This window comes from Pithys albifrons, chromosome 12, assembly GCF_047495875.1.
Source record: "Pithys albifrons albifrons isolate INPA30051 chromosome 12, PitAlb_v1, whole genome shotgun sequence".
In the NCBI taxonomy this organism is placed as follows: Eukaryota; Metazoa; Chordata; class Aves; order Passeriformes; family Thamnophilidae; genus Pithys; species Pithys albifrons.
In genome coordinates, this window is record NC_092469.1 from 13,155,856 (window position 1) to 13,176,648 (window position 20,793).

The 20,793-nt window shown below is 42.7% G+C and overlaps 2 protein-coding genes across 9 annotated transcripts; one reads left to right on the top strand and one right to left on the bottom strand.

Annotated features, from left to right (window-relative positions):
* Window positions 1-1,618: 1,618 nt before the first annotated feature.
* On the bottom strand, window positions 1,619-16,287 carry HSDL1 (hydroxysteroid dehydrogenase like 1). 6 transcript variants are annotated; one of them, XM_071567789.1, is made up of 6 exons: window positions 16,138-16,231; window positions 15,855-15,985; window positions 6,388-6,620; window positions 5,331-5,776; window positions 3,023-3,250; window positions 1,619-2,147 (listed from the first exon to the last, which is right to left on the bottom strand). In XM_071567789.1, the coding sequence occupies exons 3-6, from the start codon at window positions 6,605-6,607 to the stop codon at window positions 2,052-2,054; spliced, it is 990 nt and encodes a 329-aa protein (XP_071423890.1). In that variant the 5' UTR covers window positions 6,608-6,620; window positions 15,855-15,985; window positions 16,138-16,231; the 3' UTR covers window positions 1,619-2,051. The 6 variants fall into 6 exon arrangements, with proteins under 6 accessions (XP_071423890.1, XP_071423894.1, XP_071423888.1 ...); XM_071567793.1 differs by lacking the exon at window positions 15,855-15,985 and having other exon boundaries at window positions 16,138-16,287; XM_071567787.1 differs by lacking the exons at window positions 15,855-15,985; window positions 16,138-16,231 and adding an exon at window positions 7,384-7,708.
* On the top strand, window positions 7,752-19,694 carry DNAAF1 (dynein axonemal assembly factor 1). Of its 3 annotated transcripts, none has more exons than XM_071567784.1 (13): window positions 7,752-7,994; window positions 8,577-8,717; window positions 9,200-9,335; window positions 10,166-10,257; window positions 11,062-11,283; window positions 12,033-12,199; window positions 12,440-12,561; window positions 13,105-13,319; window positions 13,804-14,064; window positions 14,651-14,760; window positions 17,411-17,479; window positions 18,607-18,955; window positions 19,255-19,694. In XM_071567784.1, the coding sequence occupies exons 1-13, from the start codon at window positions 7,850-7,852 to the stop codon at window positions 19,353-19,355; spliced, it is 2,130 nt and encodes a 709-aa protein (XP_071423885.1). In that variant the 5' UTR covers window positions 7,752-7,849; the 3' UTR covers window positions 19,356-19,694. The 3 variants fall into 3 exon arrangements, with proteins under 3 accessions (XP_071423885.1, XP_071423886.1, XP_071423887.1); XM_071567785.1 differs by having other exon boundaries at window positions 18,610-18,955; XM_071567786.1 differs by lacking the exon at window positions 8,577-8,717.
* Window positions 19,695-20,793: the final 1,099 nt, after the last annotated feature.

Genomic DNA, 20,793 nt, shown 5'->3' on the forward strand with positions numbered 1-20,793 from the left:
TTCACCAGCAACTGCCAGACTAAAGGCCATTTAGAGATAAGCAAAGAGAAACATTTGTGTCTGGTCTGTCACACAGCTGGAGAAGCAGCACAGAACTGTACACTGCAGCTGGGACCACGACGGGAAAGGAGGAGCCTTATTAGGGGACTCACTCTATTTAGGGCAATGATGGGCTGACCTCATAGCACAACAGAATAAAGCAAGTCTGAATGTGACAGCTGTTATTTGATTTTAATTTAACTTCATTTAGCACTATCAAGTTTTTCCTTGACTGATAACACCATGACAGATTAGGAATTGCTTGTGATTATAAAGATTCCCCTTCATCCCTACACGACACAGCTACACTACCCTGACTGCTGGTCCTGGCTGAGCTCTGCCTGCCTTATCACTTCCTTGGCTTATAACCCTTACAGCAATAAAATAAAAGCACCACAGAAATAAGCAAAGCAAACACCCCTGTGACTGATAACAGGTTGAGTGCAAGCACGATGCTGAAGTATGAGGGGAACCAAGAGCCAGGGAACTGCACGCCCACGAGTTTAGTGCTGAACACCCTTATCGTGAAGGGCTGGATTTGCCCGAGCCCTGAACAGCTACGCCTGGAGTTACCCACTGCTATCCTTGAAGCAGGGCTGGGCACAGGGATCAGGGCACAGGGATCAGGCAGGGCACGGGGATTGCAGGCACGGGGATCGGGGCACGGGGATCAGGGCACGGGGACAGCGGGCACAGGGATCAGGGCACGGGGATCGGGCACGGGGATCGGGGCACGGGGATCGGGGCACGGGGATCAGGACACGGGGATCAGGCAGGGCACAGGGGTGGAGGGCACAGGGATCAGGGCACGGGGATCAAGGCACAGGGACAGCGGGCACAGGGACGGGGGGCACGGGGATCAAGGCACAGGGACAGCGGGCACGGGGATCAGGCAGGGCACAGGGACAGCCGGCTGGGAGCGGCAGGGACAGCACGGCCGTGACTGCGCTGCAGCAGCCTCGTCCCGCCCGGGGAGCTCTGCGGGGGCCCGGCACGGACGCGGCTCCACCGGCGCTCCCGTGCCCGGTGCAGCCCCGGCGAGACCAAAGCCGCAGTGAGCGCGGCCGGGCACCGACCCGGGCAGGGCGGAGGTGAAGTGACAGCCGGCGGGGGAGGCAGCCCGAGGCGAGGGGCAGCGAGCACCGGTAAGGGCGGTCGGGCGCTGCCCGCTCCGCCTGCACCCCACAAGCTCTGAGGGAGCCGCAGCCCTCCCGTCCCGTCCCGTCCCGTCCCGCTCTCACCGCGCCGCCGCCCGGCCCGCCGCCATCTTGTGCGCTGTTTACCAGCGGACTCTCGCGAGAGCCGCGCGCGGCGCGTGCGCAGTGCCCGGGCTGGCGGGGCCGGGCCGGTCTGGCTGCTGCGAGCACAGCTTGGGTATTACCGGAGATGGGAACAGGAACACTCCACACCTTCGCGTGTCTCAAGGTTCATTTAAGTTAAATGTGTTTGTTTAAATCGCGTTTGCAAACACAAGCCCTAGTTTTACAGGACACAGCCGAAGCACGCGGCCTGCAGGGCCCGCCGAGGCTCGGCTGCTGTGGCCAAACCCGCGGCCCGGGTCCTGCCCCGACACCCCCGGCTGCTCCCCCGCTGCTCCCCGGCTGCTCCCCGGCTCCACACAGTTCACTGGGACCGTCGTCTTGAACAGCATGATTTTCGGAGGACTGGGAGAATTCTCAAGTTTTGTCACCTTTGCAAATGGACATCCCGTAGCACGCTGTGTGAGACAGTGACAGAAATAAAAACTGTATCTGCTGCTGCCCAATTGCCTCGACGAGAAAGTGAATAGAGATTAACAACAAGAACATGAGCATTTTGTCACAGAGGAAAGCAGCAGAAGAGCTGTTTAATACAAGGATACAGACAGGATCCAGGTTTCTGCTGTCTAGGTAACATAGCTTGTTTAACAAGGTACGGATAAGTTAAAGTAAGCCCTCCAGGGTTCATTTAACATTTCTGCAGCACTGATCAGAGTACACTACTCGTCACGCAGGACATCTGGATACTGTGTTTCACTTGGATGTCAAAGCTTGCTTGCGGACAATTCTGCTGATGTACAGGGAAATCCGAGCCCAGATCCATTCAGGCAGACTCTCAGCCAGCGTGAACTGTGGGGAGGCACAGGGAGATAACAGAATAAAATGAAAATAAGGGACAGATTAATTTTGTTCTACTAAAACAGTTCTTCAAATCGCTACCAAAGCAAGGCAAAACCTGCTTGAACACCAGCAACTAAGCCTTAAATTCAACCCCTTGGAAGTGAATCTATTTAGCCGTTTTAGAAGTATCACCCACAGCTGAATAATTCTGCAAATAAATCCTAAAGCAGCTTCAACAAGTTCACAACAGCAATACTGTTCACTTCCTTTAATTGTCATGTCTTGCCAGAATCCTTCCTGTGTCTTTTATTCCTTGTGGACTAAACCACACTTGTTCACTTCCTCCTACTCAACCTGATGGCACAGGGAGCCAGGAGGCAGGATGCATGAGATGTGACCAATGTGCATAGAACAATCTGCCCCCCAAAATGAAAACCCTAACAAATGGAGAACCTGCTTCCAGGTAGATCAGAAAACAAGTATGGGGTTTTTCCTGCTATTATTCCATCCTCCCTCCCCACTCTTTCCTAGTGTAGAAATACACTCATTACATTAGGACTGAAAAAAGCTGTTTCTGTTCACAGGTGCTCAGTCAGCAACGTCCCAGTGAAACGAGATACTCTGTGCTTATTAATAAAAAGTTGTCACTTTCCCATTTTCGCAGAGCATTTCAAGTGGGAATTGGTTTCATTCTCCTATCTTAAAAATAAGCATGCCCAAGCACCATTTTCTAAAGCACAACATGGCACAATGCCTTGAAGTCCTACAATACACGTTGCAGCTTTTCAGAATATGAGCAGAGTTTTCATTCAGACTCCTAAGACAGTAAACAGTTGATCTACTTCTACATGGCAAACATAAAATCGCTGAATGAATTCCAATACCTCTATTGCATGTTTCCAGTAACCAGTGGTCCTTTTGGATAACCCAAGAGTAGAAACAGCATGACTGGCATATTCTTCAGCAGAAGGTACAAAGACAGATCTCTTTGCTGTAAAGCTGTTGAATGCCACCATTTTTGTAGCAATTGCACTTGGGGTTAGACTCTGAACAAAAATTCCTTTTGAGGCATACTCGTAATGTAGTGCTCGACTGAAATAGTCCACATAGCTCTAGAAAGACAAAAGCAGAGAGAGACACACCCTTTTTCCCATTGTTTTCTTATTTTTTTTCAAACAATGAAATCTCAGGGGCAGAGTCTTATTAAAATTACAGAAAAGTTGTAACATAATTTATACATCAGTTCAATAAATAAAAACTTGAATCAACAGTATAAAAATATGCATTTCTAAGTATTATCAACACATATTTCTGTGCTGTTTGCTATAAACCTGCCATGACTGTGGAACAAAATCTGACAATTTCTGCTTAAAAACAATACAGAAACATTTATTTCATCTAAAACAAACACCTCATTTGTGAGGACACTCTAAAGCAATTATACCTGGTCAGAGGGCCAAAATAAAGTCCTATTCTTTAATACATTAACAAGTGAATTTTGCATTCCACCATCCTCCCCAGAAGCCAGGTTAGTTACCCCCTGGGATACCCTTATGCAAAATTATTCATTTGTTTATGTGTATCTGTGTTACCTCCTTTAGCTCATTTTACTTTCACAGAATAACAAAAAATGCACAAGACTGATAACTGGGACTGCTGGAATTAGACAGGAAAACGAGCCTGGCTCAGTCTGCTCAGGGCAGCAACTGATGCCACACAGCCAGTTATCCCTGAGAAAAGAGCATTTTACAGAGCAGCTTGTGACCAAACGAGTTTCTGCTCCCAAGTGCCTCAAGAAAGGCTTTTCCAACAGTTTGTTGGGAAAGCATCTTGTACAAATGCTCTCACAAGTGATTTACAAAAACTAAAGCAATCACTTCAAACACCATCCATTGTTAATGCACAAAGAGCCTTAGGACACTAAAGCAGCTTGTTCTTAGTTCTGTGTTCTGAGGCCAGGTTTAAAACTGGATTGCTGATCTAGGAATTGGATTAATGATGCCAGCTAAATGAAGAAACTTTTGTATATCTGTGGTTGTTCCTTCCTTTTTCATACAAGGCTTTTAATAACCCTGAGATTCACTCAGATGGTTAAAACTTGGTTGTAATAATGCCAAGGTCATGGGTTCAATCCCCTGTGTGGGCCATTGACTAAAGAGTTGGACTTGATTCTTGTGGGTCCCTTCCAACTCAGAATAGTCTGTGAAATATTTGTGAAATTGTTTTAATTCAGAGTGCAGTTCTACGTACACTCAGCATAATCAAGGGGGCAGATACTCTGTACACAAATAGGAATCCTAAACCAGTTTCCACACTGAAGAAAATATTACATAAGGAATTTTACACCTTGGGATAGTGCGAGAGGCTGAAATGGTATTGGTTAGTGACTCAGCTCACAAAAGCAGTGGGTGCTTTGCTGACCATGTGCATGGTAACAGCCCAGGTGCAGAGGGCGTGAGAACCAGAGGATGATCACAACCAACCTTTGTTTAACAAGGTGGTATTCGAGCCAAGTAAGGGAAAAGGCCAGTAAGCAGCAGATCCTGTGAGGTGGGATCATGCTTTTTACCATGTCAATGTTCTCATTTAGTGTAAATCCACATCACCATGGGCATTCATACTTCCAGCATCACCCAGCTGCCCCATCCTATCCATTACTGACTGAATCTTCTCAGGAAGGTTACTTATGGAGGAGAAAGTTCTTTTCACTTCTCCTCAAATACAGTACAATGGTGTAAGAACCCTTCTACCCCTTGGTGTGAAGTGAAGCAGTGGCCACATTTGGCCACAGCCCTTGTCAAAATGCTGGCTTGAGCATGAGTGTAGCCCCTCCTGCTACCAAATACTGGTGTGTTCTAAGAGGCTGGAGGTGTGCCTGCACAGTTCAGCTGAGTAAGAGACAGAGCCACTCTGTTTTGTGCATCTGAGAAAGGCACCATTCCTCCTAGAATTACTGTTATGCCACAGTTCACACAAAATAAAAGAGCACTGACTTTAGTTCAAAGCAAGCACTGGTGAGGATGAAGAGTTTACTGCATAACACATGTATCATTCACCTCCAATATTTAAACAAATCCCTAGAAAACCTTCAAGTATTTTGATATCCTTACTGAATATGTTTAAAAAACCCCCTAACACAACGAACCTATAATGTACTTTCCAGTGCATACCATTCACTACACCCCAACTTACTTTAGAGGCTCCATAGATGGTTAACAGTGGTGTCGGCTGACAACAGAAAGCAGAAGAAACATTCACTATTGCCCCTTTCTTCTTCTTTACCATGCCTGGCAGCACAATATGTGTCATCATGTTAGCAGAAGCAATATTTATATGGATCATGTCCCACAGTACATCCTCAGACAGATTAGTAAAGTAGTCTGGGTAGGCATTAAACATTCCCACATTATTCACCAAAATCCCAATTTCTCTGTCTTTCAGAGCCTCCTTAATGGCTGGGTAAGGCTCACGCCCCTTGCTGAAATCAGCTACTATGAAATCTGTTTCCACTTTGTATGTTTCAGAGATGCTCCTCGATACAGCCTCCAGCTTCTCTTTGTTTCTGCTGACTAAGATGATGTTCAACCCACGCTTTGCCAGTTCTTCAGCATACGCCTTCCCGATACCATCTGTGCTACCTGTGAAAGAAAATAACAGAATAAACAAGCTGAAAAACAGAGCAGCCCCAGTCTTCTACTTCGACAGTTCTTTCAATTATAGCTTTATTCTCTTTTCTGAGTTCATGGGGCACTGAATATGTTGATTTCAAAGACACATCAAAGACAATGTTGTCAGTAGCCACCTTCTGCAATCCCCCTCATACAAGTTTTATATTTTCTATGACAACAAGAGAGAGCTCAAAGCAGAACCTCAATGAAAGGCAGGGATGTCAGAGGTACAGGACTCAAACTGATGAACTAGAGCACATATGAAAACATCATAGCTAAGAAAGGATCTTGTCTGCATCTCTGTCTACACTTGCAAGTGTTCAAGGTGTAACTTGCAAACTTGGGGGAAAATTGCTGTGACTCCTTCTCAGCAGACAACTCACTTAGCTTGATGATATCCTGAAGAACTGAATTTAGTAAGGCAATGAACAACAGCCATTCAAGCAGACTAACTTGCAACCAGAGGTAATACAGGCCCTAGGTTGTGACATAAGCTCACCCAGCAGCACAGGCTACCAAATTTCACAGTACTGGCACAGTATGTTACATAAAACAGGCAAATATGACACATCATCTCTTACCAGTGACCACAGCCCATTTTCCATACTGCTTGACAAGATCAACCTCACCGCCCAGCCTGGGAATCACGTGCAACCTGAGCATGCTGTAAGTGTCAAATGCCAGAGACACACATTTTCTGACTGTGTACCAAGCTCCAACAATAGCCAGGGCTTCTATGTAGAAATTGCAGGAACGACTGATTTCTCTGTACAAGAGGGAGAAACGATCCACTGCTGCCATGGTGATCACAAGCCTGAAAATCAGAGACACAGGCAATGACAATCGGCTCTTGGGCCATGTAAATTTTTCAGACTGAATGAATAACGTTTGGGGCTCAGCACATTACAGTCTGAGCACTGGTTTTGTACAGAAAAGCCCAAAGTCAGCCTGGTAAAATTTGAGTATCACGTACTATCATCCTCACTGGTTTAAGTATTGTTTAGCTCTTGTTTTAGGGTTTTAGCTACTCATCAGTTATACTGCAGTGACACCGATCAACGACACTGTAAACAGAACAATTCAAGCAGGATAAACACAATATGTATAAGCGAATTTTGGGAGATAAAGAACTACCTCCAGGAGAGGCAAGGATAACCATCAGGAGCAAGCTGAAGCACAAAGAAACAATAGGCTCTTTCAAGGACAAAAAGCTTCATGAGGGACAAAGCAAGCCCAGACAGAACTTCAGTGCCCAGCGCTATCACAAAGCACTGTATGTACGACTGCCCTTAAACCGTGCAGCGCTCCAGCCACATCGCACACTGTGTCTCTCACGGTTTTTCCTAGTCAATACATTTCAAACCAAGTACAAAGCCCGGCCGCCGCCGCCACCTTCGGGGCAGGACCGATGCCCGGCGCCGCCACACACGCAGAAGGCACAGTGGAAGGAACCCCCCGTGTTCCGCCCGGCTCCTCACCCGCGGGGCCGAGCTGTGCCGGGCAGAACCCCCCCGTGTCCCGGCTGCTCACCCGGGGGCCAAACTGCCGGAGGAACCCCCCCGTGTCTAGCCACTCACCCGGGGGCCGGGCTGTGCCGGAGAGAATCCCCCGTGTCCAGCCGCTCACCCGGGGGCCGGGCTGGGCCGCGCTGTGCCGGAGGGACCCCCCGTGTCCCAGCCGCTCACCCGGGGGCCGGGCTGTGCCGGAGGGACCCCCCGTGTCCCAGCCGCTCACCCGGGGGCCGGGCTGTGCCGGAGGGACCCCCCGTGTCCCAGCCGCTCACCCGGGGGCCGGGCTGTGCCGGAGGAACCCCCCGTGTCCAGCCGCTCACCCGGAGCCGGCCCGGCCCTGCCGCCCTCACCCGCCGCTGCCTGGGCCGCGCGGGGCCGCCGGGAGCGCCCGCGGCTCGTTGTGCGCCTGCGCGCGGCGTTGCCGTGGCCACGGCCGAGGCGGCCCCGCTCCGTCCCGCTCCTGCTGCCGACTGGGATCCCTGGACGTTTTGTCTGGAAAAGTCAGACCGCGGGGCCGGTGCTGACTCGGGGGATGTTAGAATGGAAGCGCCCGCTTGTAGGCCGGGACAGCGGCGGCGGCGGGGAGGGCGCAGCGCCCGGGGCACCACTGGACACGGGCACGGGCACTGACAGCGGCGCCGCCCCCGCAGGCCCCGCGGACAGCGCTGCCCGCACAGGTGAGCCCCGCGCTGGATCGCCAGGACCGGCCCGGGGAGCGCTGGCCAACACAGTGCGCAGACACCACGTCTGTTATTACTCATCTGGATACAATACGAGTCTGTGCTTTTTCCCTGCAAAGTCACTGGAAATCCTGCCCTAACTGAGGCGTCTGTTGCTGTCATCCTGTGCCTTTTTTTACTATTCCCTCTGTTTCTTTACTTTGCTCTTGCTGGAGAGATACCTTTTCCCGTTTTGTAATCACAGAGCTGGCCAGACCTGTAAATCACAGACCACAGGATGAATCAGGGAATGGACCACAGTGGCTGGAACCCTTTGGTCCAACTCCCTGCCCGAGCAGGGTCTCCTGGAGCACATGGCACAGGATGCATCCTGAAGCGACTGGAGTGTTTCCAGGGAGGGAGACTCCACCCCTCTGGGCAGCCTGTTCCAGGGCACAGTCACCCATAGAGTCATGAAATTCTCCCTCCTGTTCCTGCCCGTTGCCTCTTGTCCTAGTAAATATGTCCTATTACTATGTTTCAATTACAACCATCATTACAGCTGGTACAATCATCTTGTTTATACTGTCTTCTTTTAAGTGCATGGACTACAAGTGCAACTAGAAGGTCCAAAGGAAGACTCTGAAGAGAAGAAAATTGAAATTACAATTAATCAAAGGCAGTGTAAAGACAGCCTCAGTGAGTGTAGCTCTGCAGACACCTCCCAAGGAGAGCAAAAGGGTAAATTTTTAGAAGAGCTAAACTAACAGACAGTGCTTGGGATGACTCAGATGCACCATTACTGTAATCTCTTTACATGTGAAGTTAAGTGTCTTGTTAAATTAGTGTTAGACATCTACAATGTATTACATTTAATTAAGACCAGAAGAACAATGGTGCCAGTACTTTACTCCATTGTATGTTAAACGAATCTTGGGACTAGTGGGTATTACCTGACTTCCAGTTTTAAAACAAAAAAAAATTAAAAGCTGCTTTCAACAGTTAAATTTGCTACCAATTTACTATTAAATTTACTACTTATTTCACTACTTTGCCTTCTTAAAACATTGTTTCATTAAAATTGTCAGCAAAAATCTTGGTTAAAACCCTTGTCTTCTTGAAATTCACATTCAAGTGCTCTGCAATATTTTTATAAAGTAATTGGCAACATGACACGTTTTTCCCATCCTTGCTATTAAATTGCAACTCATTTTCTTACAAAGATGTTAAAACTCAAGAGAAAGCCATCAATTGTGTGTCCAGAGCAGATCAACAGAATGAACAAAAATCAGATGTTGACCTCAAGTCTGTAACCAGCTCATCCAATCAAAGGGCAGGAGACGAGAGGGGCTCTGTAAGGTAATACATTGTTTGTGGATGTGTTTTATTTTAATCTTGGCATCATTGAAGTTTTGCTTTTCTGCATATTGATCTTAACTCTGGAGAACAACTTTGAAAATGAACTTGAGAATAATCAATAAATCAGGAATTAGTGACATTTCCAATGCCTGAGCAGATGTTTGGGGTTTTTAATGGCCACAGTAGCAAACTACACCAGGATGTAGTGTATGTAGTGGATCTGCAGATAATGCTGCAAAACTCTCGTGGGACTCATTTCCAGTAGATCTGACCATTTCTCAGCATCAGTTCAGACAAGGCATTGTGTTAATGCCTAGTGTTAATTCCTAGTGGCATTCCCAGCCAGCCACAGCTGCATATTAAAACTTTATTGAGTGCTGTTTCAGAGTCAGCATTTCATTTAAATGTTGGGTTGATAACTACTGATTTTTCTGGTCAGAGAAAAATGTTGCATATTGGCTATGCCACCAAAGGTCTTGTACCAAAGCAATAAGGAATGGAGGAAAGAATTGGAGAGGAAGGAACCAGAAGGTAACACAGAATCACACTGCTCTTTTCCAAGAAGATGAACTCTCTAATTCCCTACCCCTTTTCCTGTGTACTCTCTGTTTTTTAGCAGAAGGGCCTGGTATCTCACTTCAAAAAGGTAGAAGTGAAAAGTCACTCTAAAAAAAAACTACTACTTGGGATATAGTTTTGAAAGCTGTAGTTACTTCTCTTGTGTGAAAAAAATTATTGTGGTGCATTGGAATCTGTAAGGAAAGCAAAGATTTCAAAATGTGCACTGAAATACTTTTTTTTCCTTTTGCTTCTGCTTCCTGTTATTTTAGAATGACCAAAAAGATTCTGCTGGACATCTGTAAACAGCAGAAATTATACTGGACCCCATACTTAAATGATACACTTTACTTACATTATAAAGGTAAGATGTGGACATGACTGTTTAGATTTATCATTCCAATAAGCATTTTAGCAGAGAATCTATTTCCTGGCTCATTGAAGTAAGGTACCTTGTAATTCTTTTAAATTGGAAACATAAGTTAATTTTATGTAATACTGGAGTTGGGAAACAAAATTACTCAATATGAAGGCACAAAAATAAACTGATTATACATCTAATTCACTTTGTGGAATAATTCAAGGATCAATAGGATTCAGGGGACATATTTTTTTCCTAAAACAATAGCCTCTGAGAAATGTCTTAAAATACTGGCCTGGGTTGCATTCAGAGGAAAATATATGTATTTTTCCTTAAATGTGTTTGTGTAAAGACCTTTTTCCAGCTTTCAGAACTTTTTTTTACTGTCAAATAAAAATGGTCAAGAAGAAAATGAACAACAAAGACTTGCTGCAGGTTCACAAACACTACTGAAAGAAAAAAGGTGTTGGAATGAACATAATTTGTCCTCTTGTGGTCTTTCAGCAGGTTTTCCCATGATGCTAATTCCAAGTTAGCCTAAGAATTCTTTCAAATAAACAGGACATGCCACCTTCTACATTTGGCCTTGGTTTTGCTATGTGTTACTTCACATCTAAAGAGTTGCATGAGATACAGACCAGAATGGTACCAACTTGATTTTGCCCCTTATGAGCCAGGAATGGGACCGTTAATTCAGTGGAAATATTGGCAGTAACTTCAGTACACTTCAGTATTATCAAAATTTATTCTTCCAAAGACCCATTTTCAGCCAATGCCATCTCATTTTAAAACATCTTTTTACTGCAGGATTTGACCGCCTGGAGAATCTCGAAGAATATACCGGATTGAAGTGTTTGTGGCTGCAGTGCAATGGCTTAAGAAAAATTGAGAATTTGGAGGCTCAGACAGAGTTGCGTTGCCTGTACTTGCAAGTCAATTTAATTGAGAAAATTGAAAACCTTGAACCCTTACAAAAGTTGGATTCCCTCAATATCAGTAACAACTACATTAAGACCATTGAGAATCTCTGTAAGAACTGTTGGTGCAACTCGTTTTAACCTCGGGCAAGCCCATAATCCTCAGCTCTGACTAAGCTATTATTAGTGGCACCAGTTTCAAGGGATCTTTTATCCATGTTAGAATTTCACACAATATCCCTTACCAAAGTCCACAGGGCTTCTGCTGAGGAGTCAAACCCATGTATGTTTCAAATTAAATAGATGAGAAAACAGCAAATACGTGGGAACTACTTTCACATGGATACCTAGGATAATTAGGTAGTTTTTCCTCACTTCTTAATACTATCTCAGTAGTTATCTGTGTTGCAGACAGGCTGACAATACAGTTTTCACCATTTACTTTGCATTTAAGATGTGCTTTGGCAGTTGCAGACACAGGTACTGAATCTTTTATGCCTGCTAAAAGATTTATTCTGTCTGCAGCAGAAAATAAAAACCAATTCCTTTACATTACCACTTGCACACATTGGAGAAATTTGAAACACAACTCCTTGCTTTTGTGTAACTAATTAGTTTGAAATGTGGCTAAAAGACAACTTCCATCCCAAAAACCAAATAGCTGTTTTTCCCAGGGTGAAGAAACAGCTTTGGAGGCCTAGCCAAAAAATGCATATAGCAAAAAACCCCAAATTTAGAAAAAAGCTGCAAATTCAATATAAACAATTAGTTTGACAATGCAGTTTTTTATTTGCTTCAGGAAACCCTGGGTGAAGCAACAACCCTTACCTTTCCTTTTGTTGTACTGTGCTTGTCTGACAGCTTGTCTGAAAGTCCTGCAGACTCTGCAGATTGCTCACAATAAGTTACAAACAGTGGAAGACATCCAGCACTTGCAAGAATGCAGAAGTATTTCTGTTCTTGATCTTTCCCACAACAATCTAAGTGATCCAAGTATTGTAACTGTTCTGGAGACCATGCCTAATCTGGTAAGGCAGACACAGCTGAGGGGTCATATCATGTGTATGGGTGAGCCCCACAGAGTGGTTTTGTTGGGTAGTTCAGTGCACAGATATTGGTGTCAAATATTTTATTTAATTATTTCTTGTTGATTACCTGTAGCACCCATGATGTTTTATTCACTTCATGTTTTTGAAATGTCAGAGTGCATATCCAGATTGGGCGTTTTTGCTACTCAACTTTAAAAACTGTTCCCTTTGTTTCTCTAGCATGTGCTGAGTTTAATGGGAAATGAGGTGATAAAGAAAATTGCTAATTACAGGAAAACACTTATTGTTCGACTACAACAACTAACTTATCTGGATGACAGACCAGTTTTCCCAAAGGATAGGTAAGAAACACAGTGTTCTTCCTTACACAGCAATAAAGATCAAATGCTGATGATCACTCATCCATTTTTTGTCAAAATTGTCATGGAAGGAAAGGAAGACTGATCAGTATAAGTTACTGAAAGTGGGTGACTAAGAGGACAAGAGTATTATATTACAGAGTTGTACATCTAACCTAGAAAAAAGTGATACATTTTTCACAAACTAATTCTTGAACAGAATTGTCTTGCACCAAATCTGGAGTCCAGAGACAAATCCTGATTTCAGCAGAAACCCAACAGGTGTCTGGAAAAGCCAAGCCAAGATCAGACCAATCTCTGGTCATTTGGATATCTCTGGCATTTGGATATCTTTATTGCTTTTGTTTCAGTTCCATGTACAAGATGAGATATGCATTCATCCCTATTGCATAAGGGATTGTCTCTCCTAATTGCTTTTGTTTCTTGCAGCTATTTTATGCTGTTGAAAGTTATTTTAAATTTCTATCTCATTGTAAAGATGGGCTCTTATAGGTGTATTTCAGTGAGCTTTTGTGTTTTCATTAGAGCCTGTGCAGAAGCCTGGGCTGTTGGAGGGCGTGAAGCTGAGAATGCAGAAAGGGAAAAATGGGAAACCAGAGAGAGAAAAAAAATCCAAGATAGCATTGATGCATTATCAGCAATCAGGCAACAAGCAGAGGAAAATAAAAAACAAAAGTTCATGGAAGAAAGAGAGACAAGTGCAAAATGTGGAAATGGAGATGCAACAGATGTTCTAGAAGGTTTGTTCTTACAATTTTGGAAGATGTCTGTGACCACCTCAGTTTGAATGTGCAGAGGAGTCTTTATATGATGTATCTTTAGGTTGACTAACAAGTAAAACCTTTTGTGTAAGCAAGTGAATTGCACAAAGGAGAGGATAACCAGCACTTGTTGCTGATCCATCCAAGTTCTCAAGCATATATTTCAATATGTAGTCACCTGTGAATCTTTTCAAGGTTAACTATAAGTACTAGAAAATTATTTACTGAAGTGTTTTCTCTAGATGAAGTCTTTTTGCTGGGAAACTTTATTTGCCAGGGAAAATAAAATTGTGGGAAAACCCACAACATTGCTGCAATCTTGGGTGGACTTATCCACAAATAGCTGCTCCAACAAAGTAGGATCTTTTGCTGCATATTTAGGCAAATGTAGCCATGTTTGGATATTTAGACCTGGCAATGGTAGATTAACTCAACAATTTTAATTAACTTCTTTCTTCTGTAGAAGCACCTGCAAGTTCACAAGACTGTGATGGAAATTATAATACATCAGAGACTTCAAATATATCAGAAGAGGAAGAAGCTCAAGTGAAGACTGAGAAATTTAAAAATGAAGCTTCTGATGTTAGTGATGAAGTGATAACACTTATACCAAATGGGGAAGATAACAAAGATTTCACATCTGGAAATATTCCTGCTGGAGTTCAAGAGGATGTGCAGGAACCAGACTCTTACAAATGCATGAATTTCAACAAGGAGATTGATGGTAACATACAAACCAAACTGAACAGCCAAACCAAACTGAGGATGCAGAGATGATGAGCCAAACTGTCTTAGTGTAGCACCACCTACCTCTGCCATTGCTCAAACCAACTGATCATAGATAAGAACATTAGATTAGATTACCACAGTCATTGGGTGAGAATCAAGCAGTACTGGATAAAATAACCTTTAAATACAACAAATAAAAACATTCTGAGAGTTTAACTTTCAACTTCTGCAACCTAAAGGTGGAACTGCACTTCTCCACCATGCCAGGTTTAGTGACAGGGTAGCTCACAGGCTTCCCTTGGTCCCACATACACTGTGCAGTCTGTCAACAGAAACTAGTCCAGAGGTGGTTTTGTGCCTTCACAGATGGGCGAATGGTTTTATAGCTTGTGGAATACATTATTGCCAAACACAGTTATTAATTTATAAAGTGTAAGATATGAGACAGACCAAGAACATGATGGAAAGACAGAAGTGCTGGATTCAGCTGTGAATTCTGCAATGGTAGTCAGGTCCCAGCAGTTTGGGTTTGCAGTGCTTGGTTTTTTATTCTCTGCAACTGACTATCGTTTGTTCTTTAGATCTCCCAAGACAGAAGGCAGCCACTGACAAGGCCATGCTTCCTGAAAGGGATGAATATGCTGAAATTGAACAGTTCAAACTGGAGACACTGGAGAAACTTTATCTTGATGTATGTATTGGATTCAGATTTTGACAAGTGTACATGTGGGTATTGTCTTCTTCAAGGTAATTCATGTAACATCCTGGCTAATAAAATTATATGACCAGGTTCTTAAGGAAGCCCTACTATTAAGAAAAGTAAAAGGAAAGAAAAAAAGAAAATCAGAAGAGGTGAAGTTGCAGGGGTATTAATTCTCTCTAGTCTAGCATATATAAAGAATTTACCTCAGCTTTTTTGTCCTTAAAATGTTTGTCCTATAAATGCTTTTGTCCTATAAATCACCTGAAGTTGACTGTCTATCTCCTTGATTTCTCTGGAGAAGCTAATGAGAGCTCTCATTTAAAAACAAATCACATCAAAGAAAATCTAGTAGATACATTTGTCCTCTCAAGCAAAACTCAAATTAAATATGCAGTTGAAAATGTGAACTATTGCAGACAAAGCATAAGTAAGAAATAGCAACCCCATCATTGTAAATGTTACCTAGCAGTATCAGATATTACAAATTAATTTTCAAAATAGAACTTTGAGGTCTATTTCCAAAAAAGCAAGATTTGCAATATCAAGTATATAATAAGTAATTGACATTTGTAATATGATCTTGTATTATCTAAGATTGCCATCTGATGATGCAACATTCAAACAGGTTTACCACATTTAACCTTCGGGAGGACATGGATACCACTCAAAAATACAACCTTACTTTAAAGGAAAACTGTTCAATATGTGCTAGCTAGGACACTGCTGCTAAACTGACAGGGTCAGACTGTGACATAACCAGCAAGAACAACCTTCTGAGCTTATGATTTCCCAGAACATTTAGTATACTCTTTGTTGCCTTATATTGCCATTGTTAACTACTGGCAGAAAAGTCTCAGATCCTTGCCATGCTCTTGATTTTCCAGGAAAAAATTCCGTGTTATTGAAGGGCCCAACCCACTGCTTTAGCAGAGGGTTTGCTCCTGGCTCCTGTTTGCCTGTTTTTAATAATAGGTTTAAAAAACGTAGTGGAGAGAACTGGCAGCGATTAAAAGTATATACAGTATTATTTTTAAAAGCAGATCTAAAGGCTTTAAATACATAGTGATACTGTAGGTACCCACAATGTGAAGATCTCATCGGTTCAGTGTTTGTTTTTCCCTGGTGCTCTGTGGCACCATTGGAAGCTGCTTTGCACAAACTTCAATGTAGTCTAAAAGAACTCTTTATCTTTATCCATGGGGTTTCTTTAGACCTGTAAAAAGTGTGACTGTTTTAATTCTACAGAAGAAAACCCAAACCCAGATCACACTCTAATGCACATTTCACTGTTTGTTGCAACTTTGCTCTCCAAGAATGTTTAGCAATAGAAAGAGCTTCTCCCAGCAAACAACATCCCGTACTTACATTATTGCAGATATTCCGAGGAGTCTTAGTGCTGACATAGCAGGGAATGGCTGTGAAGATGCTGATGGTGAGGAGCTCTGGAGCAGCACCTTTGTCTTTATTTGTATCCTGACTCTGCAGACGGTCTCAGGAGTAATATAAGGGATGAGAGCAGAGGAGAGTTTGTAATACTGGGGTTATGACATCCCTTTGTCAAGCAGAAACAAGCTCATGTTGCTGCACATGCCCTGGCAGTGTTTGAACCACATTCCATGTACCTAAACCAGGATAACTTTGACTAAGTGATTTTGGTTTGATCTGCAAATGTATCCTGCTGATTGAAACAAGATGAATAGCTATTTCATCTCCCTATTGACATCAAATTCCACCCACTAACATTAGTCTGAGAATTTAATTTCTACTTTTTAAATGCTGTTTTTATAAAACTGTGTGACTTCAGGACATGCTGCACTAGCTACAACCATATCAGGACAGAGAAATTTCCTTTCTTGATTTTAATTCTGTAATAATCTTCTCCACACAAGACAGTACAGAATAGATGTTCCTGATGCAATCACACCAAGCAGTTTGCTACAAAATCATTAAGTGCTAAAAACATCTAAAACCAAAAAAAGATGCTTAACCACTACTGACCTAGACAAAAAAATGGCAAAAAGTTATTAGTTTCTACCTGTGATTTTGCATTCCCAGCTTCTGGTTTTGCTTTCATGTCAGCAAATAATACTTGTCTGACTTGTCTGAGGAAAAACAGTTCTTGGCAAGTCTGCAGTTCCATGTCCTTAATTAAGAGGCATTCACAGTAAAACATTTTATTAGGTGTATTTAGTTAAGAGAATTTACTGATAAGCAGTTTCTGGCAGACTGCAGGTCTGGATTTGGCTCTTACCCATAAAGATGAGTTGCAATTGGGATTAAGTCTATTGAATAGATAAGAAACAGCTAATAGACATAAACCATGTTTACTCTTAAGATCCTGTTAATGCCTTGCTCTTTATCCTTTTTCCTTCATAATCACACAGCATAGTAGAAACCAGGATTCAGTCTGACATTAAGGCTGTTGCCTTCCCTTTTGCTGCTTCTGGAGACAAGTGAATCTTCCTTTTCAACCTGTGCTTCACAGAAAACTGCCACCTGTGAGAGGATGAATGACAGTGTGGTGCCACTGGCTGTGGCCTTGTACCCTGACAAGCATTGGTTTGGGGAAGATTCCCAGTGAGCCAGAGATGTCCTGTTTCATGGGTTACTGTGGTTAATGATCTGTGATTGTTTTCAGGAACTGCCTGATTTAGAAGATGTAGATGTAACTGAATTTCCCCCAGAAGAGGAAATCTTCATTCAAAAGGTAGCATTTTTATTAATTCCAGTAATGAAGCTTCCCTAAACACATTACAAATGTTTTGCAAAGTGAGGATAATCTTAAGTTGTGAAATGCTGCTTTGGGAGGTGCAATCACTTAGGCATTTATAAACTAAAATGGATGGTTTCAGCATATCACATCTACTTGTCAATCTTTTTTTATCTGATTTTTTATATTATTGTATAGCAAAAATAGGAGAATGAAAACCTAAGATCAAGTAATGCAACAGTTACTTAAGTTTCATATCCTAGTAGTATGTAGTGTTATAATGAAGATTACTCTTAAAATATACTTTACCAGTACTAATATGCTGCAAAGGACTGAATAGATAGAAGAAATTGCCTGCTGCTGAATAAAATCTGGCATTTCAACTGAAAACACAGAGAGATTGAAACTCTTCTACTCCCCTGCAGGCCAGTCCTTTTCCACCTTAGTATTTTGCTTTGCTCAAATTAATCTTTTAGGCAAAAGCCTATAAACAGAAACAAGAGGAAAAAAGAAAACAAAGATTAAAAGCATAGTTTTGATTCTCACGTTGATCATAGAATCATACTGACCTTGCTACAGACAGGGCCTGGCACAGTACATGTTCTTACAAGTCTCTCCAAGATAATGACAACTTTTCTTACAGTCAGCAAGGCATGGAATTTATTTTCTCCTTTGGTCACAGACTCGTAACACCATTGCAAAATGTCTTGGCCAATGAAGTCTCCAATCAAAAGAAGGGAAGGGAACAAAGGGTTAGTTGAAGGAGTGTGTGTTGGCAGCTGTTGTGCTCCAAAGGGTGCTCAGTTCTCAGCTGAAGACAGATGAAGATGTTAGTCAGGTTTAGAGTAAAGTAATGGAGTGCAGCCCACACATTGCTGAATTGCTGAAATAGGTCTTCTTATGAACTATTTATGGTGAGTTCATCACTGATACCTGAGAAATAATCTAAGAGTCATCCATGAAGCAGCAGGGCTATGGAGGAAGCACATCTTCCATACATTTTAGGAGAACAGCACATCCAAGCTGTTGGATCCAACTTACATGGATCCAAGCGATATTTATCCATCTTTTAGCTTCTGTATCTGGGAATAATATATTTTCAATTCCATTTTCTACCTTTACAGCAGGACTATCACCCAAAGATTGAAATAATTTCTGAAGTGACAAATTACAGCGATTCTGCATTAGAGGGAAAGAATAAGAGCATGTTTGAGAATTCAGCAGAAGTTCCAACAGCAATTTTTTCAAATGTGTCTAAGAGCCATAAAGAGCATGAAAAGGAGCACTTAAGACCCCTTCTTGAAAGCTTCTTTACAGAGTCTGCTAATTCAGAAAGATACCTGGAGATCAAAGATAAAGAAGAAGCTCCCTTGAAACCCTTGATACAAGAGGTGATCACTGAGCCCAAGGATCATCTGCTGTTGTCACCAGTCTGCCATCGATCAGATGACCCAAGCCCATGGGAAGAGGATGGTAAGATTACAGTGACATTATTAATCACAGAGAAACAGGTGGGTGGCACATACACACTAGAAATAAGGATCTATTCAGCTCTTGTTGAAGATTTTTAGTTACAATTGCCTCTTCATTTTATGTATATGGGAATCATAATAAAATTAGGAATCAAAATGTTATTTTCTCTTTTTCTACATGGGATTTCTTGCTGAGTTGCATTTAAATGGTTTTTAAAAAATTGGGCTCTACATTTCTTTTTTCACTATTAAAGACCACCAGTGAGTTTTATTTGTCTTTTACCTTTGTGCTTTCAACAGGGAATGGCAGTGATGGAGAAGCAGAGGGGCTGGCTGAGGGCAAAGGATGTTCTCACAAAGCACAAGGTGACAAGGAGAGTGGGAGTGGATTGGATTACTAACTCTGAAAAAAATGGACCAAACCTGGAGCACAGCACCTGGCTGACTGCATGGGATTATTCCCAAAATATGGAGCCCAGCAATGGGACCATTAGTTAAAACTGACATGTGATACAAAAACCTGCTGCCCTCAGCTCCAAGCTCCTCAGGGCAGCTGGCTGTCCACTACTTTGCAAACTCCTGTTCTGAGGTTAAATTCCTTGCTTGTGTTATTTGTGCCTTTGCATCCTTCTAGAAATTACTAGTTAAATGTTTATACCTCAGGGTTTCATTACAGATGTAGTTTCAGTGCATAATGTAATGTGTATCTGTCATTTGAACTCAATAAAGATTCTACTTGTGACCCCATATATTTTAATCTGGTATTTAATATTTTAACTCCACACCAGTGTATGTCATACCAGATGGACTCCAAAGGCAAATGGAGATTGTTTCTTGTTAGGATATTTTACAGATCTAATATGCATTGACATTATGATTGTTTATGCCAAAACAGATGCAGAAATAGCATCTATGGGTGGAAAATCTGGTTTTACCTTTTAAGAGTAGTCTGTGATGAAAGGTACACTTATATCTGCCACTTTCATTGTTTTTCATTGTGAGATGTGCCTCAGGATCTGAATTCTGAATATAATAGAAAAATAACCTGTCGGTCAGTGGTGGCAGAAGGACACCTTTGGTGTAAAAAGCCAGTTAATGGGATTCTTTCTTCATTAACTTCTCTCTTACATCACAGTGCTAGTCTTGTGCAAGTGAAATGGAAAACAACAGCAGCAAAGCCTCGGTCAGGTTCTCTCTTCTTCCCTCCCCTTTTTTTTTCCTTTCCTTCTCCCCCTTTGGAACTAGAGGATAAACTCAAGGAAATGGAGGTGACTTGACAGCAGTGCTTCCTCTGCTACACCACAGACAGTTGAGGGAAACACAACTCTTGGCCAATTCTGCTGGGGCAGTGACAGCCCTGATCTTCCTAACACAGGAGTGGCTCTGCTGGTCAGGTAAAATACGGGCACACTGTTCCAGCACAGCCAAGGGAAGTGGCTTTGTCATCAAATGTTTTTGTGATACAACAAACAATCACAACATCAGGATACCCTAATCCCTATGTAACCTCACTTCATTAAGCCACTCCCAAGTTTACGTGAACATCTTTTTTCATGTTTCTATAAATCCTTAATAATTCATAATAAATATAATTGAACAGGTCTTATAGATGTGCACATTGAAAGAAAAAATTACTACTACGGGCTTGTTGAAAAGCATTTCCAATTAGCTGGGCTTAGGGGCCATCTGGTGGCAAGAGAACCAGACCTCACTGTAACACAATTGTAGAAGCCCTCAGGGAAGACAACACAGTGGCTTTACATTTCAGCCATTTTCCATGAATTAAAATACACTGGTAAAATCCTTGGCCTGCAGGACAGGGTAGGAAGGTGACCCAAG

Coding starts and splice junctions, on each gene's coding strand:
- DNAAF1 (XM_071567784.1), top strand. CDS start 7,850: ATGTTAGAATGGAAGCGCCCGCTTGTAGGCCGGGACAGCGGCGGCGGC. Junction 12,200..12,439: donor TGGAGACCATGCCTAATCTG/GTAAGGCAGACA, acceptor TTGTTTCTCTAG/CATGTGCTGAGTTTAATGGG. Junction 14,761..17,410: donor TGGAGAAACTTTATCTTGAT/GTATGTATTGGA, acceptor GATTGTTTTCAG/GAACTGCCTGATTTAGAAGA.
- HSDL1 (XM_071567793.1), bottom strand. CDS start 16,175: ATGTCAGCACTAAGACTCCTCGGAATATCTGCAATAAT. Junction 5,777..6,387: donor AAAATGGGCTGTGGTCACTG/GTAAGAGATGAT, acceptor TTTCTTTCACAG/GTAGCACAGATGGTATCGGG. Junction 2,148..3,022: donor ACTGGAAACATGCAATAGAG/GTATTGGAATTC, acceptor GCCTCCCCACAG/TTCACGCTGGCTGAGAGTCT.